General features: G+C 47.1%; 2 protein-coding genes across 8 annotated transcripts in view; both read left to right on the top strand.

The window, feature by feature from the left end:
* The window catches only part of LOC129604011 (uncharacterized), a 237,442-nt gene that overhangs the window by 75,853 nt on the left and 141,827 nt on the right, over nucleotides 1-19,762 (top strand). The window lies entirely within an intron of this gene.
* The window catches only part of LOC114853122 (inactive N-acetylated-alpha-linked acidic dipeptidase-like protein 2), a 539,927-nt gene that overhangs the window by 403,595 nt on the left and 116,570 nt on the right, over nucleotides 1-19,762 (top strand). For all 7 annotated transcript variants that reach the window (XM_055508329.1, XM_055508328.1, XM_029146091.3 and 4 more), the window contains one exon: nucleotides 12,808-12,954. In XM_055508329.1, coding sequence (XP_055364304.1) covers nucleotides 12,808-12,954 — 147 coding nt within the window. The remainder of the gene's footprint in view (nucleotides 1-12,807; nucleotides 12,955-19,762) is intronic.

Raw genomic sequence — 19,762 nt, 5'->3', positions numbered from 1 at the left:
CTTAGAGAGGATTCATGTTCCTGTCAGGAGGTCACACGTTGACAGAGCAAAGCAGTAAAGGGGCAGTGCACGGCCCTGTCTGTCATAAACTAGCTAATGAGAAGGGATGGCCACAGATGCTCTGTGACATTCACAGGCCGTTTCTGCCAAAGATGAACAAAGGGACAGTGAAAGTGCCTTTTTTCCTTTGATGCCCTTTAATGACAGATGCGTCATTGAGGGAGAAGCTGAGACAATGAGCATCGTGCTTCACTTTGGGGTTTTGATGCTGGCAGCAGAAGTTCTTATAATGTGTGTTTGAATCATTACAGCATTTACCTCCCAACACAAATGCATTGGACAAAAGTAAGCATTGCACAATAGATTAAATAGTGCTGCAGAAAAGAGAAAACATTTTTTTATTGATTTAACAGTTGTTCTACCTAATTGTCTTTGTATTGCTCTGAGTTCTTTTTTAATGACTACGAGTCCATGTCGCATCAAGTGGATGCAAGTGGAGCTAGAACTCAATGTAGCAAAAAGACTTATTACTGTAATCGTTCCACATACATACCTGTGTCACGGACTCAAGGCAGCGGACCCACACGCACAGCGGAGACAAGGCTCAGTGCACAACAGGGTTTATTCACGCTCGTGGTCAGGCAGGCAAGGGTCGGTACACAGATCAGGCAGGTTCAGTACAGACAGGGTCTAGACAAGCGGTGGTCAAGGCAGGCTAGGGTCAAACTCACGGCAGGATCAGAGATGAGACGAGAATCTGGGTCAGGAGAAGCGAGGTCATACACAGGTTCACGATCATGAGAATAACGCTGGATTGCTGGCTGATACACAAAGACAATCTGGCAAGGTGCAGGGCTGAGGGGTGGTGCTTAAATACCGAGTGAAGATGATGGCTGGATAGTTAGCAGGTGAGTAATTAGTAACCGGGCACAGGTGCGTCAAACTAAAACCGGAGGTAAAGCTGGAACTGAAAACATGGGCACAGAACAGGAAGTGGTACAAAAATAAAACCGGAAATGATTGAGTGCAGTGGCTAAATGACCTGGACTGTGACAGAACCCCCCCGTCTAGGGCGGATTCCCAGACGACCAACAGACCCAAGAAAAAAAAGGAAAACACAGCTAAGCAGGAGGGGCGACGGACTAGAACACACATGAGAATGAAGACACAAGAAATGAGTGGCAGAGAACAGAACCAAGTCTATGAGGTGAGTCCATGAATAATGAGTCCATGATGGATGGTAACAAAGTTCAGGCAATCCCTCAAGGGGGGTGGTGACGAGGAGAGTCACGGCCGTGCAGCCGCCAGGCCGAGACGGCACATCTTGTGCCCGAGGGCAAGGCTGGAGTCTTAGGAGGCCGGCGTCGGAACATGCGGCCTCCAGTGGCCAAACGCATGCGCCGGTGCTCTCCAGACCGGGGGTGCTCCAGGGGACTGAGAGGACGCGGCGGTCGGCAATGCCAGAACCCGCGCCATCGTCGCGGCAGGAAACAGTGACCTCCAGGTAGGTGGTCGCCTCCCGAACCGGCCGGCCGAGGTGGCCGACGACGCAGGAGGCAGCGCCATCCCTGCCACCGGATTTGCCAAGGACCTGGCCCTCCGTCGGGCAGGTGAGGCGAGAGCCGGCGGGAAGCCGGGAACGGCGCCGGGGACAGACGTGGAGACGAGGCTGGGACCAGAGACGAGGACAGACGTGGAGACGAGGCTGGGACCAGAGGCGAAGACGGACGTGGAGACGAGGCAGGAACCAGAGACGAAGACGGACGTGGAGACGAGGCAGGAACCAGAGACGAAGACAGACGTGGAGACGAGGCAGGAACCAGAGACGAAGACAGACGTGGCGACGAGGCAGGAACCAGAGACGAAGACAGACGTGGAGACGAGGCAGGAACCAGAGGCGAAGACAGACGTGGAGACGAGGCAGGAACCAGAGGCGAAGACAGACGTGGAGACGAGGCAGGAACCAGAGGCGAAGACAGACGTGGAGACGAGGCAGGAACCAGAGGCGAAGACAGACGTGGAGACGAGGCCGGAGCCGGACTACCAGGAACCGATGCAGACGTAGCCGACCCCGGGCCTCCAGGAGCAGAGACGAACGTGGCCGGAACCGGACCACCAGGAGCAGAGACGAACGTGGCCGGGGCCGGACCACCAGGAGCAGAGACGAACGTGGCCGGGGCCGGACCACCAGGAGCAGAGGCGAACGTGTCCGGGGCCGGACCACCAGGAGCTGAGGCGAACGTGTCCGGGGCCGGACCACCAGGAGCTGAGGCGAACGTGTCCGGGGCCGGACCACCAGGAGCTGAGGCGAACGTGTCCGGGGCCGGACCACCAGGAGCTGAGGCGAACGTGTCCGGGGCCGGACCACCAGGAGCTGAGGCGAACGTGTCCGGGGCCGGACCACCAGGAGCTGAGGCGAGCGTGCCCGGGACCGGGCCCCCAGGGGCAGCACCTGCACACATTGGCTCAAAAAAACACATGAACCAGGAGCGGGCCGACCACCTCCTCCGGGAGGTCGGCCGGAGACGGAGCTGGACCGACCTCCTCCGGGAGGTCGGCCGGAGACGGAGCTGGACCGACCTCCTCCGGGAGGTCGGCCGGAGACGGAGCTGGACCGACCTCCTCCGGGAGGTCGGCCGGAGACGGAGCTGGACCGACCTCCTCCGGGAGGTCGGCCGGGGACGGAGCTGGACCGACCTCCTCCGGGAGGTCGGCAGGAGCTGCAACAGACGCTGCGGCAGACGCTGCGGCCGGGACGACCCCCTCCTGGGGATCGTCGGGGGCTGCAGCCTCCGAGGGGTCGACAGTGGCAGGAACTAGAACGGCGTCCTCCTCAGGGGAGCCGACAGGAACTGGGACTAGAACGGCCTCTACTTGGCCGACAGGAACTAGAACGGCGTCCTCCTCTGAGGAGCCGACAGGAACTGGGACTAGAACGGCCTCTACTTGGCCGACAGGAACTAGAACGGCGTCCTCCTCTGAGGAGCCGACAGGAACTGGGACTAGAACGACCTCTACTTGGCCGACAGGAACTAGAACGGCGTCCTCCTCTGAGGAGCCGACAGGAACTGGGACTAGAACGGCCTCAATATGGCCGACAGGAACAGGAACGGCCTCAACATGGCCGACAGGAACAGGAACAGGAACGGCCTCAATATGGCCGACAGGAACAGGAACGGCCTCAATATGACCGACAGGAACAGGAACAGGAACGGCCTCAATATGGCCGACAGGAACGGGAACAGGAACTGAGACCTGGTGTGGCTGGCCAGAGGTGCCTGCTAGCTGGCGTAAAGATGGGGCTTGAATTTGGCGTGGCGGAGCCGAGGCTTGAGCTGCTGCAGGCCGGGCTGAGGCTTGAGCTTGAGCAGGCCGGGCTGAGGCTTGAGCTGCTGCAGGCCGGGCTGAGGCTTGAGCTGCTGCAGGCCGGGCTGAGGCTTGAGCTGCTGCAGGCCGGGCTGAGGCTTGAGCTGCTGCAGGCCGGGCTGAGGCTTGAGCTGCTGCAGGCCGGGCTGAGGCTTGAGCTGCTGCAGGCCGGGCTGAGGCTTGGCATGGCTGAGGTGAGGCTAGGGCGGGAGTTGCTGGGGCCAGTGGTGCAGCCAGAGACGCTGGGGCCAGTGGTGCAGCCAGAGACGCTGGGGCCAGTGGTGCAGCCAGAGACGCTGGGGCCAGTGGTGCAGCCAGAGACGCTGGGGCCAATGGTGCAGCCAGAGACGCTGGGGCCAGTGGTGCAGCCAGAGACGCTGGGGCCAGTGGTGCAGCCAGAGACGCTGGGGCCAGTGCGGGCTGTGATGCAGACTTAGACGCTGGGGCCAGTGCGGGCTGTGATGCAGACTTAGACGCTGGGGCCAGTGCAGGCTGTGATGCAGACTTAGACGCTGGGGCCAGTGCAGGCTGTGATGCAGACTTAGACGCTGGGGCCAGTGCAGGCTGTGATGCAGACTTAGATGCTGGGGCCAGTGCAGGCTGTGATGCAGACTTAGACGCTGGGGCCAGTGCAGGCTGTGAAGCAGACTTAGACGCTGGGGCCAGTGCAGGGTCTGATGCAGGAACGGGTGCAGACTTAGACGCTGGGGCCAGTGCAGGGTCTGATGCAGGAACGGGTGCAGACTTAGACGCTGGGGCCAGTGCAGGGTCTGATGCAGGAACGGGTGCAGACTTAGACGCTGGGGCCAGTGCAGGCTCTGATGCAGGAACGGGTGCGGGCTCTGATGCCGGAACGGGTGCAGGCTCTGATGCAGGAACGGGTGCAGGCTCTGATGGGGGTTCAATGAAACCCAGGGCCTCGCGCAGCGCAGGCTTCCGGGCGATGAGCAGGGCGGCTTCACGGAAGTGACGCTCCTTGCTTACCGGGTCGGTCTCTGCCTCAGCGGAGTTCAGCCAGTGTGCAAACAGGAACAGGACCGGAGGGGCGCATTGGGCACGGATCCGCAGGAAGATGCTGTCTGGGATGCCTGCGATGGAGGTGGGCATGTCGTATGATGGGGCGAGAGTGCCCTCTGCTGGCGAAGGAGGCAGTCTGATTTCCGTGACCGAGTCTTCTGGAGCCTGGACAGGGGAATCCGGCTGTCGTCGACGCCGTCTGGGCCTCCGGCGACTAGCTGTGGGCTTCACCTCCTCAACCGCCAGGGCTGAGGCAGGGGCTGGATCCACGGCACGGACGGGATTGGGCTGGGGAACTATGGCGGTAACGTGGGCGTGGGCTTGGCTGGACTGAGCAGCGACAGGAACTTGAGCTTGACTAGACTGAGCAGCGACAGGAACGTGAACTTGGCTGGACTGGACGACGACAGGAACGTGAGCTTGGCTGGACTGGACGACGACGGGAACGTGAGCTTGACTCGACGGAGCAGCGACAGGAGCGCTCTCCGGTGCAGCCGGAACAGCTGATGAGACGCCGGCGGGCGCCGCGCGCAGAGCGCGTGCCAAATCCTTCCGCACTGCCTGGAGTTTCTCAAAAAGCGTCTGCACTTCCGGGTAGTCAAGCCACCAAAATTCCTCCTCCAGGATAGCGATCGCCTGTTTTATTACGCGGAGCCGCGCCTTCAGACTGGGGGCTTCCGCGTAATTCCTCGCGAGCTCCCCGAAGCACCAGCGGAGGTCCTCCGGCAGACTCGAGCAGGTAAACACCATAGCGACTCCGCGTTGTCTGAGTACACAAAACAAAATCCCTTGCAGCCCTTAAACCGATGCAAGACGCCGGCTGGGTCCGAGTGTGGCCAGATTGTACTGTCACGGACTCAAGGCAGCGGACCCACACGCACAGCGGAGACAAGGCTCAGTGCACAACAGGGTTTATTCACGCTCGTGGTCAGGCAGGCAAGGGTCGGTACACAGATCAGGCAGGTTCAGTACAGACAGGGTCTAGACAAGCGGTGGTCAAGGCAGGCTAGGGTCAAACTCACGGCAGGATCAGAGATGAGACGAGAATCTGGGTCAGGAGAAGCGAGGTCATACACAGGTTCACGATCATGAGAATAACGCTGGATTGCTGGCTGATACACAAAGACAATCTGGCAAGGTGCAGGGCTGAGGGGTGGTGCTTAAATACCGAGTGAAGATGATGGCTGGATAGTTAGCAGGTGAGTAATTAGTAACCGGGCACAGGTGCGTCAAACTAAAACCGGAGGTAAAGCTGGAACTGAAAACATGGGCACAGAACAGGAAGTGGTACAAAAATAAAACCGGAAATGATTGAGTGCAGTGGCTAAATGACCTGGACTGTGACAACCTGGGGTCAGCATCTCATCGCATCCCAGCAGCACAGACACTGAACCAGGGACCAGAGGGGTAAAAATCAAAATGGTCACACAGTGTATTTAATACAAAACTCTCTTTAATTTACATTTAAGATACCCATATCTAAGATACCCAAGTAAGAAGTACTGACTTTTCTGGAGCTCCTTCAGCCAAGAGGATGCTAGCTGGCTAATCTCTTGTTTAACATTAGCATAATTTTATGTGTAATTTGTTTATGTGGTCGTTCATGTTCATGTAGTTCAAGTAGGAGTAGTCAATAGACAGTTCTGTGTAGAACTGAAGTACACTAGTAGAACTAACCCTTGATTGTGTCATAATTGTTTCAGTGATATACAAAATTATTATACACAATTATTATTTCAGTGATATACAAAATTATTATACAAAATTATAATTTCAGTGATATACAAAATAATTAGATTGAATAACGCAGCAGTGTCCAGAGCCTTCATCATCCTAAAGAGCAGTGGATCAAAGGCATCATTTTACATCATAACCTCCCCGTGTTAACTCTTACTTCACCCTCACACCACGTCTCACCACATCCTACATAATTGTCAATTTGGTGGCAGAAGCATCTCTGCCACAGTCTATTGCTCTATTCATCATCTCCCCATGTGTGAGCTGCCCCAGGTAAGCTCTCTTCATCCTAATATTTAGAAACAGGCCTAACCATATCATTAATCATGTTCCTGCAATGGCTGTAATACTTCCTACTTATCTTATTTTGCTGGGGCCTGTCTTCCAAATCGAGCTGCTGCCGCCGCCACTGCTGCTGCGGCACTGATGATTTTGGGATGGGTGCTTGGGAACCAATTATAAGACAACTGCATACTCGTGTTCTGGAGGAGGGAGTGGTGACATAAAACTGCTGTAGATGGACAGAAATAAGGCAAAAAGACGAGACAAAGGAAGGATACAAACAACGATGGGAGCCTGTGCTTTAATGGGGCATTGTTCCAGAGATATACTATGTGTCTCCAGTCTCCACTTGGTGTGTGGGTGGCTTTTAGCAGATACCTCCATTTCAAAAGAAATGGTTACCAGCAGATAGCTCATTGTTAGACTGAAAAAATACCACAGTGCTAAATTCTTTATCTGCTCTCTCCCCGGGAATTGGTCACAGACACACTGCCCACAAGTATCTGTGTGTGTTTGAGCGAGAGTGTGTCAACGTAATTGTTTGTGTGCAAACACACTTTGTTGGTTTATGTGATGTTGCTCTCTGAACTCAGTGTGGGAGCCACAGATGTAATACATGAGTCAGGTTTTCCTTTGCTTTAGCATGGTTTGCTCTTGTCTCCGGTTTGCTCCTGTCGTTGGTCTTGATGAACCTCGTCCTCACTCTGCAACTGTATATGGTTATCTTACCTGCTGTGTGCAGATGCAGACAAAGCATAGAGAAGTTGGCTTGTGAATTGTCTGTGAACCATATTATTTGCTAAATAAATATTTAGCAACCTGTACATATAGGTTTCACATAATTAGCCACATTCATCATTATTTAGACCATGAGCCATTATATGTCTCTCAGAGTCACGATTCAATTCGTTTTTGACTTACTGTCCTGAAACAGATGTAACTAATTTGCAGTTGCAAACTCATTTTGTATAAAACCTGTGCCAGGAGCATTTACTGTAAAACGTAAGCCAGGACAGCCTTAAGGGATTTATCTATAAGATTCTATCCTACAAGACATATTACAGGGAAAAGCGCACCAATGTAATATACGGGCAATGAAAACATCATTCAGGACTAAAACCTGCAGAACCACTGCAAAAAAAAAACTGTAAATGACTCTGAAACCTCTTAAATAAACAATTTCTATAGATATATTAGACGAACTCAGGCAGCAGTAAACTGAACAGCAGAAGGTTATATAGAGTCCAAAACACAGGTCAGGAAAAAGAATCTGACTGACAGAAGGTCAGGCAAGTGATGACAGAACGGACTGAGCACATCCAACCGGATCCTGACACCAGGCTAAACCCTGGACAGCTCAGCAATGTATGGCAGGGCCACACACAGACAGACCAGCCTCACTAGCACAAGTTAGAGAGACTGTAGGGAATCTGACTGCATGGACTACTTCAGGCCAATGGACCGGGTCCATGTTCTTCACTTCCTCTATGAACTACTGTATGTATTGATCTCCAGTAAGCTTTGTGGTGTAGGTGATGTTTACTGGCAGGACAGAGCAACAAGAATCAGCTGACGCTGGTAGAGTAACTGTACAATACACCTTTGGGTTTACAATTACATTATACTTGTTGCCTTTTCTTATGTCTACACAAGGTCATAAATAAATATATACATGTACTCATTATTATTAATTATGTGGTGCAAAGTGTTCCAAACACCAAATATACTGTAGCAGTCCGCAAAACAATAAAGCAATGCCATCCGTTATGTCCTTCTAGACCCTGAGAAGGCATACAGCTTTGCATGCTGTGGAATATGTTGTATTTCAAATCTAATTGGTCACAGGGGCAGATCGCCTTTTGGAGAATAAGCTGCCTGGAAATGCAATGAGTGATAATTTAAGTGAATTATGACACCATGACAGGCTTTCAAACATGAAGAGGGAGATGACATTAGACTGGCTTCAAAATGACAATATAAATGGTGGATATGAACATCATTCACATCAGGGAATATGCACAAAGTCTAATTTATTTGTTTTCCCACATAAAACCAGCAGAAAAGAACCTGATGATAAATCACTAGAATGAGTCTCTGACTTTATGGCTGCTCAGCCATGCAAGGTTGTTCAACAGCATACTTGGCGTAATGTTTGAAATAGTACGCTGTGGGCAATATGTTTGAATTATCCCAGCGTCTTATTGTCAGCAGAAGCATTGTGTGTCTGCATCAGGCTCCATGAATCTGCATAATCACAGGGAGACGCTCCCAGGCCTCCGAAGGTGTTTATGTGTCTGCCAGCGCAGGCCTTCCATCACACGTTCATACCACAGCGACGGAACGCATGAAATGTGTGTGAGGGGACCAACGCTGTCATTACTCGTGACTGACATTTTTCGGTTGTTGATGTATGATGCATTAATTCAACAAGATCTGATCTGCAGAGGCCACAGAAGCCTTGGCCACAAAGGGAAAGACAAAGGGCTTGGTTACTGGGCTGGAGAGTTCTGAGATTTAGTTCTACATAATAGATAGAACCTAAATAAATTAAAAAAAAAATTTTTAATTAAGAAAAATAGGAAGGAAACTACAGTGTAATACTAAAGTTGAATTGAGCTTTAAATGAAAGTAGATGTGATTTACTGAAGGTCCCCTATTTGCAAAAGTTGCATCAATCACGTCCACAATGGATCCAAGTTATAATGGCTTGGGCATGTATCATTTGTATACTTATTTCTTGGCCTTGCACCTCTGCTGTAAGTCACAATAATGATATTTAAAGGAGATACAGTGTTCCTGCACATTGGACTTAAATTAACTGAATCCCATTTAAATTCCTGTTTCTGTGTAGAGTATTTCTCCTATCTGTGTCATTTCTATCGCTGATACAGTATCTGGACCAAGCTTTTCCCTTTAACAACTGCCAGTGGCTATTCCAAAGACCGCAATCCAAAACCAATGACTGTCGTTATTATCGTCACCGCACGCATAATGCAGTATGTTTGGCACCTTTGTTGCTGCTGCTCATTGGAATTTGATTACGGCACTTTGTCGTGCTCTGCCACTCATCTTATTTGATTTGTCACAATGCTGATGCACATTGACTGTCCAGACTCAGGCAAAGAGGTGGATGATTCCAATGATCGGTGCTGTTCAGCCTATGGACCTGAATAGTGTTGTTTTCTACATCTTAACATCTCTGTGAAGCAGGAATATTGCAGGCTCGATATACTTACTCAAGAAGATTACCTAGTTTCAGGCCTTTGTGCCCAGGCCCAGCAAATTTCTGTGTAGCACATATGATATTGCAGATTGAGTGGTATAGAGTGCTAAGCTGAGATCTCAAATGATTCCACTCCCTCCTTATCATAGCAGACAAAGAAATTAAATATTGATCCCTGTGTGGCGCTACAGGCTGCAATCACCCATTCTGTCTGCTCTCGCTCACCTTCTTCCCTCCTCACTTGTTTATTTTCTCTGTTCTCCTCATTGTTATTATTCCCTGTCTAACGCTCCTCTATCCTACTATCTTTCTGGTCTATGTACTGGAAGAAACAGATGCACATGGTCACAATCCTCTCTCCCAATGATGGAATGATAGCCTATCTTTGCACCTTTAAACAAGGTATTTTCTTTCTTCTAAGTGTTGTTTGTCACTGCACAAGCCTTCAAAGTCTTAAGTAAATGCCACAACATCAGGACACCTGAAAGTTTGTTAAACCTCAGTCTGATAAAGATAAAGGTGAGCATTGAAGCTGGATTTTGGTCCAGTACATTTTCTAAATCAGCACTAGAACCTGTGCATTAACAGAGCCCTCACAGTAAAACCACGAAAAAAGTAATATACTGTACTACTAAGGCATAAATATTTGGCAGCAATAGATTATTTATTATTTGGCTTCACAGTCTTCCAGCTTCCTGCCTTGGGTTGGGGGTGACTGTTGATGGAATTTGAAGATAAAACGGAGCAAAGCAGTAAGACAGGCATTTTACGGCCATTGTACAGAAGCAGCTGAGCTTCTGAGTTGTATGTTTGATGATGTCATCTGGGTAGCGATATGTAAGCAGCCTGAATAAGGAGGCTGGGCTCAGTCAGCTCAGTAGGGTAGGAAACTCAGACAATGCACACAGTGGCTGGATTCTGGGTCCAAAAGGATCAGCTGGTAGTGACGGCGATAGGGATGTCCAAGGGGGATGCCCTCCTTGGCTCAGGATACTGGCTGATACCTAACAGATTAATGAAGCAGAATTGTCCATTCTACAGTATCTGACTTATAGTGACCAGATTCACAGGGTACATAGAACGAACTGTAGAAAGGTCTCAAATAAAAGAAATGCTCTGGAGTACATACATACATACATACATACATACATACATACATACATACATACATACATACATACATAATTCAAAATTATAAAGTTAATAGTTTATTGCTATTGCTTACCCAATAAAGTAACAACTCGTCAACACTATATCAGGTAATGCTCAAGTGGCTCAGTTAATAAAGCTTCCTCATTACCTGTACATCAGGTATTTGACCAAATCACAGGCTTTATGTGTAAAATTGCATTAGCTAAATCCAATCTAATTGCAGTTTCATAGATTTCATAGGCGCGTGGGTTCTCTCCAGGTTCTCCAGCTTCCTCACACAGTCCAAAAAACACGCATTAGGTTAATTGGTCACTCTAAATTGCCTGTAGGTGTGGGTGTGAATGGTTGTCTGTCTATGTGTTGCCCTGTGATATACTGGCGACCTGTCCAGGGTGGACCCCGCCTCTCGCCCATGGCCAGCTGGGATGGGCTCCAGCCCCCCACGACCCCACGTACGGGATTAAGCTTAGAAGTTTGTTTTTTTTAGTATATGTTTGAGCATATTTGTGTTTGGTTTATTTAAAAAAAACACATACCATTTGAAATCTTATTTTTCATGTATATAATAATTCAAAATTATAAATATGTTTTATTATGGGCAAGAATCAGTTTAGTTTTTTGAGTTTAGATGCAAATAGCCATGGGAGAATTACATCACCATACAGGTGCACCGCTTATCATTGTAGAGAACCACTGTTATCTGGACACGTGATGTTTCTTCAGTCTCCAGGGTGTTTCACATTCAGTAGACGACTACCATGAATTGTTGTTTCAATGACTCTGGGAGAAGCACCGTACAGTGTAAGGTTCTAACGTGTTCACTCACTCATGCAGTGCAACATAAAATCAGTGCTTGTCCAATAACGTAACTGTTTGCAAATTGAAATGCTTGGCAGTGCCGCCACCTTTTCTAATCAGAGGCATTCATTCTAATCTGGTTCAAATGAAGTTCATCCAATATCTTGTTTCAGCAGTGCTGCTGCAAGAGTGAGCACAAACAGCAAACACATGTAGCTGTGGTGACAGAGGCACGGAGGTGAACGGTGACAGTAAAGGCAGCAGCCGTGGAGCGTCCATGAAAACCCCACACGCGCTCCACTACAATGACACCATACAGTGCTTGTAGAGTTTCACTTTATGGCAGCTCTAGCTTTTACTAGCTCCACTCCATATGTAGTACCAGGTAAAGAATCCATGCTGGGCTTTTTTTTACCCAAGCTGATATATATTCAACAATTTTCAATATTTTTTTCCAAAGCAGATCATTTCAAATGCTCAGTTTATATCTAAGTTTATTTAGATGCTTAGCTTGACCAGTAATGTATAAATTCACATTCTCAGCTTTAACGTTAATCTGTCTACACTTTGAATTGTAGTGATGTCAATCTATGCTTTTAAAGTCTGTTTCCAGCTGCCTGAACTTCTGAAGCATGAGCTTATCAGACAGTATTGTGACCAGTGTGTCCTCTGTGCTTTAAATGATTTGTTATTTCAATTGTGTGCACATGAACAAGCATTAACTACCACAATTAGCCACGAGCGGCTAAGAAATGCTCTCCGTGCAGGTTGTTACGCAGGTCAATGGTTTTGTCCTTGTAGTCGTCTAAAACGAGAAACTGAAGTACACGGTGATAGAGGAGGTTGAAGTTCCAGTTCTGTCACAAAGGCAGTTAATGGTTCTGAGGGCAACAGGCTTAGAAACAGCTATAAGTAGACAATGTTGACAACTGAACAGGTGGACACAGAGGATGTGGATCATTGACCGACATGTTTACTATAGTGTTTGCTGCTCTTCACCTAAAAATAAGTCATTCTGTTCCATTAGACTCACCTAAACCTGGAGGAAATACAACTTGATTAAGATGGAATATTGATGATGACTGTTCACACATATTTTTCCATCTTATCTCCTTTTCAGAACATCATCTGGCTTCTTTTGATCCACGTCTATTTGCAATTGCGCCTGATTGATTTGAGTGCAATGATTGATTTTCATGCATGTTGCTGTGTTTTTCCTTTTCCTCCATCAGAGACAGTTGCTGAGCTGCATTCGTGGGGGGAACTGTCCTGGACCCAATGTTACCTCTCTGCAGTTGCCTGGAGATGTGAGTTTCTTTGCCAACCAGCTGGCTGTTCCCACCATGGAGTTTGCTTTTGAGCAGACCAAAGCAGAAGAGGTGCGTCTGCCAAAACACCACACACATATACCTTCACTACTCTCTGACCTTCAGTCAAACCTTATGCTAATTACTTCAGAACAGATGTTTGACGCATGGAGTATTTTCTCAGCACATAGGTCATCAACATATTGTAAGTACTGTACTCATTCATTCTGATTCCACAAAAGATTTATCAACATTGGTAGACGTTTTGCTTCGGAGGTTGAAAGTCTCACTGATCCAGACAACTGAAATGAATCAGAGAGTTGGAGCACATTAATCATTTGCCACACAAATGCTGTCTGTAAACAGCTACTGTCACATCTCATTTAACAGGCTGCAGCTTCAGTTTTTATGTAACTGGATGTCAAATCTTCAAGTGGTGCTGTCAGTAAATGTGTGCGTGTGTCATGAATTATATCATGTTAAATCAAACATACTGTATACTATCACACTTTGATGTGGTGGGATATGGATGTTACAACAAGAAACCTATAATAGTACAAATAATATTATTGGTATTAGTATCATTTATACATGTAGATTGAAACATCTAAATACAAACCACAAATGCACATCATGGCGCTTACAAAATATATTCAAATAAGCGGCATTGATGTTTGTTGTACTGCCTCAGGGCGGATTATTCAGCCCACTCAGAGTTGGAATTTCTGGGTAGTACAGCAACTTTGAGCTTAATTAGTGTGCAAGATTTTGATGATGTTTATCCGCCCTCGAGGCCTCTTCACAACCTGAAAATAATAGGTAGTGGAGGGTGAAATCCAAAGCTTTATTTGGCAGGGGAGAGAGAAGTAAAGTCTGATTCATACTTAGTCTACATACATTTAGGGAAGGCTTTGGGGTCATTGGGGTAAAAGAGTTGATTCCCTTCACACCAATGTTAGATGATTTTGCTGAGGCTGGCTGTGTCTCCAAATAACAGCTAATTGTTTCTATAACTACTGTATACTGCAATGCAACCTTTACACTCAGGAGTACTTACGTTACTCATAGCGTGATATGTCTACAGCTGTGGTCCTAAACTGAGAGACACTCTGCTGATGCTGCAGCTCTCTGTGTCTGGATACAGTAAGATCTTGATGATTCATTGCTTTTGCTTTTGAGGGACATCTATAAATCATTCCTCGAGTACATGTTCTTACCAGAAGAAACCTCCACAACACACACCAAATTCAATTTGTCTCTTGGCAAGTTTCTACCTAAATCTGTCCCTTAAAGGACATATTTTTTTTATTAACATAATCTTAATTATTAATTTTATTTATTAATATTAATTATTTTATTAACATAATTATTATTTTTATTAACATAATCTCAACTGAACCCTGATACTTTCATTGTAATGCTAGAGTAAAAGTGTCCATGGACAGGTGTACAGCCTAATTATTGGTCATGAATTTAGAAATGCGCCCAATCAAGATAGATTTTTTAGCTGAGAACTATTTTAAGCATGTGACTGAGTTTAAAAATAGGAAATTGCATACAACTCTAAACAGAGCTTAAGAGGAGAAGGGTCTAAACCAGCAGCCATAGAGCACATATTGCCCTGCATTACTGTTAAAAGCTGCATTATAAGCATGTGTCTATACATCTATTAGTATATTGGCAGCTGAAGCGTCCCACCTGGATGGATTTAGATTAATGTTGCTGCCGTGGTTCCCAGGATGCAGCAAAGTTCAGTTATTCCTGTATCCTTAAGCCCATGAGGAGGTTTTGGGCAATGGGGTAGTTCAGCATCCTCCACAGTCAGGGAAGCTGGTGAACCTATAGGTCTAAATGTTATTGTTTCTGTGTTGTTTGATAGTCATTTGATGCGAGCCCTGAGACCTGTCCAGAGACTCCTCCATCTCCACTAATAGATTAAGTGGATGGATGAATGCATCGTTTTAATTAACCAATGCAGCCTGATGATGATAGGAGCCGGTTTACTCAACTGAAAAAAGAGTGGCGTGGGAGGATTTGTGAACACTAGGCATCAGCATTTCACCCGTGCTGCAGAGGGCTGCTCTCAGACGCAGCAGTCCAGCAGAGGAAAAGGTGCATTTCATTCGGGAGATGACTAATATGTGGATCAACATCTGGGCCACCACCCAGGTGAAGGAAGGTGAAAGCTATCGCTGTGATTCCTGCTGACATTTGTCGTCCAGGGTCACACATGCTCTACCTGTATCCAATACTGATGGTGGGCTTTCAGTGCAGCCATGTTTCTTTTACCGTGTACCAGTTTAGGAAGTTAGTACGTTCATTCACCACAGTAAACATTGTTAAAAAAGAAACAAAAAAATGAGATGGAGTCAGAATAAGACAGGAAACTCAGTGAATCTGTTCAGGTGACTCAATGATGGTCAAGTCTGAGGCCTCAGTGTGATTCAGTATCCAAACACACACTTCATGTGATTCATTCTTCCTGATGTGCTCAGTAAACTGGGTTTAAGTGTTAGTAATGTGTTGGGAAGGCAGCAGATGTTGTGCACCGGTGTCTATGACAGGCGCATCACTCGTTGAGTCTTCGTTTCCTCGTTTAGCATCTGTTTTCCTTCGCTTTACCAGCGTTCTCTGCTGTTTGCAGTCATGACGTTCTCTCCGCAGCATGTGCTAATTTTCAAAAGTTTGTCCATTCAAAGTTTGGTAGTTTTAAGGATGAGCACAGCAAAAGCTTGAAAAGCCTTTATGCACAGAGATTGACCATGTGTAGCACAATGTACACAAAAGCCACAATGCAAGCATGTTTGTCTGGAAGAAGATTCTATCCTGTTAGTGTCACGTGTGGGAGTCATGTCTGATGTGTCATCAAGCAGATACATTGGCTTTAGGGGAAGAATCAGCCAGCCTAGTGAGGTGTGGGGAGAATTTGTGAAATGCCCTCATCCTGCTGCTCTTTGGTTGAGGGCCACGTTCAGGTTGAGGTGGGGATAGCGCCGGATTAATGCAGACTGATGAACCCTCGTCTTGAATCTGTTTAGACTGGAGGCCATTACTGCAACTCTCTCCAGACAATTAGCTCCAGAGCTTCAGAAAATGCAAGTACGCGAGTTGTTAATTCCTCTGCCCTCCTTCGGTTTGTGACATCCTTAGACTTATCTTTGACAGCAGAGCTGTCTGAAACTTGCTGTGCAGAATGACTGGTACAGTGGTAGCAGTCCAAAGTGTCCAAAGTTTTCACTGCAGTACCGTGGCGTCGCCACAGCGAAATGGGTGCGTCACTGACGCAACATTGTTTAAAAGCCTCCAATGCACTACAGTGTAACTGAGGTCTGATTGTTAATTTCTACCTGTTACAAACATATATTACACCAAATCTATTTTACTGTTAAGTATCTGTTGTGTGCTCAAATGTAGGGCGTATGGAGCAACAAACAACTCGCTCTAAAATAAACATTGTCGCATTCACATTGATACATTATCCAAGACCATTCATTTTTTGGAGGTGTATCTATGTCCTCTGATAGTCCAGTGGTTAAGCTGGATGACTGTTGCCGTGAGTTGGATCCCTTGTTGTTCCTCCTACTAGGTAATTTTTTTTCTGACACAACATAGTTGATGGCTTAGTTATTTTCTGTTCACCACAAAGGTATAAGCGTTCTGTCTGTATTTCTGTGATTATGGTTCGCAGTAATAGTAATATAATTTCAGTGCGCATGGCCTCATAATGACGTATACTACAGTTGCACCACCAGTGGCCACCGCTTACATCATAACTTGCTGTGGTGGACATAGTTTTACATGCTCATACATAGAGCTTAGAGCACCTCACTTCATTCTTGTGAATGAATTGGGAAGCTGTCCCCCACGGTTACGTATTCATATGTAAATACCCACTGCACACCTAGACTGCAGCTGCAAACTGACTGTTGAAACCTTTAGAAATGCCTGCCTGATTCCTTGGCGCAGCAGAAAATCCTCGGTCTTCTCAGTCAAACAATCCTGTAACACGGACTAGAGGCACTGTTGGCTCTCTCGCAGCGGTTGTCTCTCTTGCCGCCTGGGAACTCTCTCTTGTTGCTCCAGCCGAAGTAGACATCCCCGACACATATTAGCCTTTAGCTAGTGAGACACATGCTCTTGTCTCTGTTTTGCATCGCTCCACTAACTCAGCTTCTCACCGTCGAGAGGTCAAGGAAGGGCATCTCCTTTTATTCAACATGCAGAGCAGTCAGTGACGTATGTACACAGAGATTGTCTACAGAGACAGTCATCGAACTCTAACATGCACAGACAGTCTCCGGGAGACTCATACCTCCACCTGAGAGAAACAGTTCAACTAACGTGAAGTCTGGTGAGTAAGAACATGCAGTGGTTTCCCACTGTCCACTAGTGTAGCCTATTTGTTAGCTAACCAAGGTTAGCATTAAGGTAAAGGGTTCTGGAAAATTTTACGCAGTAGTAAATGTTTAACTGAATATGACCTGTCAGTCACAGGTTAGGGAAGTTGTTTTTGCTTCATAGGGCGTTGGTTAGTGGTTAAAAAAACCTAAACGTTGTTTAACTGAATATGACCGGTCAGTCACATGTTAGCTAACTTAGCAACATGTCTTTGCTGCATAGGACGTTTGTTAAGGGAACGTTTTAACTGCATGTAGCCATGTAAGCTAATTGATCAACAATATCACCAGAAGCTGGTGTGAGGTTTAATATCTGTAAGGACATATATCCATCTTCTAACTCTTGTTCTCATTCAGGGTCGCGGGGAGGCTCGAGCCTATCCCAGCTAGCTGAGGACGAGAGGCGGGGTATACTGCATTTGTTAGGCAAAAGTGGTCTGCTTTGTGTTTCAGACCACTGAGCCAACAGGAACACATGCCTAGAAGAAGACTTCCAGACTACACATGGGAACACAGGGATAGCGTTTTCACAGTTTGGTAGGAAAATGGCTCAGAATTATCTGTAACACCAAATTCTACCACAGGAATAATTTGAGCCCTCAATGCAGCAGAGTTGTTTGTAATGACATGCCCAGCCGTGTCTTAACACAGTTTCACAATGAAATAAACCTGTGTTTATACTCAAAAAGTCTCTGATTTAATATTATTAATTATTAGTGATATTATTATTATTCTGCTGTTCTCCTAAGAGTGATTATAACTAAACAGATACAGACATCACATTATCTGCCTTTTAATGTGGGCGGAAACCGCAACAACAACTTCACCAGAATCACATTAATCACAATATCTGCACGAAAACACACTTTCATTACACAGGCAACACAGTGGATTTGGAACCCGCTTTGCGCCGTAAAAATTGCGTCTCATGTTTCTTTACAAAGCAAACTTCACAACGCTTCCCCCTACTCCATAAATGCAAGATGGCGCCACTGACGCTGCCTCTGTGTTTCGGTGCATTCAACTTTGTCTTGTTTTATGTTTTAATTCGGTCTCCTGCCACAGTTTTGGAGGCTCTTTCTTCAGAGATGAGCTCGTGAACATCAGGGCTACAACCCCCGTGGACCTCTTCCCAACATTTCTCGCTTCTACGGTGGATTCACTGGCCATTTGAGCAAGCAGGCATGTAAGGTGAAGTGCTACAGAAGAAGAAGCTCAGATGTGCGCGGATTACGCACTGCGCTGGCCGGAATATTCCTCTCCAACGTGCACTCACTTTGCAGTAAAACGGACGAATTGACCGTGCTGCTCAACAAAAACAAACGTTTCCACTTTGAGCAGGCAGCAGACAATCCTAAGATCTTCCCCCCCAGCCATTGTCCAGCAACAACCAACTCTTCCCCCCACACCCCCAACTGATCCATCCTCACAGCTTCACACCTTAATGTCCCCCACCCCCCTCACACCCCTCTCCATCAAAGAGGGAGATATAAACAAACTCTTTAAACGGCTGAACCCCCGCAAAGCTGTCTCCCCCTCCACCCTAAAGCAATGTGCCAACCAACTACTGTATCTCCAGCGTTCACAGATATTTTTAACACTTCACTGGAGACCTGTCATGTGCCAGTCTGCATCAAATCCTCAGTCATCAACCCTCTCCACAAAAAGACCAGAATCACAGGACTGAATGACTACAGACCCGTGGCCCTGACCGCTGTAGTCATGAAGTCCTTTGAGCGCCTCGTCCTCTCCTGCCTCAAAGACATCATAGACCCCCTCCTGGACCCCCTGCAGTTGGCCTACAGAGCCAACAGGTCGGTAGACGATGCTGTAAACATGGCCCTCAACTTCATCTTCCAGAATCTGGACTTTCTAGGATCCTACTCCAGACTTCGGCCTTCTGCCTTCAACACAATACTTCTGATCCCTCTCATCCAGGAAATGAACACTTTCAGCCCCTCCCCTCTGGCAAGAGGCTTCGGTCCATCAGGACTAGGACCTCGCCCCACAAAAACAGCTTCTTCCCAACTGCAGTCAATCTATTGAACAGTGCCCCAACTGCCCCCAGCTGACTCCCCCAACCAAAGGACTATCGCTGCCACTTACAGGTCCCACCATACAAGACCACTTGCGCATCCACTTCACTTCACTGTATATAGTCTGTTGATAACTTTATTTTATGTATGTATTTGTATGTTGTACAGTCACCATGGCATGTTGTATGTTGTACTGTTTGTTGTACTGTTTGTACTTTTTTATGCTGAGATGCACCATCTGCCAAAACCAAGTCAAATTCCTCATTCTGTAAAGTGCACGCTACAGGACCTGGCAATAAAGCTTTTCTGATTTCTGATTTCTGATATTGGTGCAAGAACATGTTTATTTTGGGCAGCATGATGAACTGCACCTAGGCTGTGGGATGCCAAAACCTTTCACTTTTTTAAACATGGTAATTATGGTTGTTCACATAAAGTCTTACAGGC

The sequence above is a fragment of the Betta splendens genome, chromosome 4 (genome assembly GCF_900634795.4).
Source record: "Betta splendens chromosome 4, fBetSpl5.4, whole genome shotgun sequence".
NCBI classification, from domain to species: Eukaryota; Metazoa; Chordata; class Actinopteri; order Anabantiformes; family Osphronemidae; genus Betta; species Betta splendens.
The sequence above is the reverse complement of the archived record's forward strand: the minus strand, read 5'-3'. Positions and strand labels throughout refer to the sequence as shown.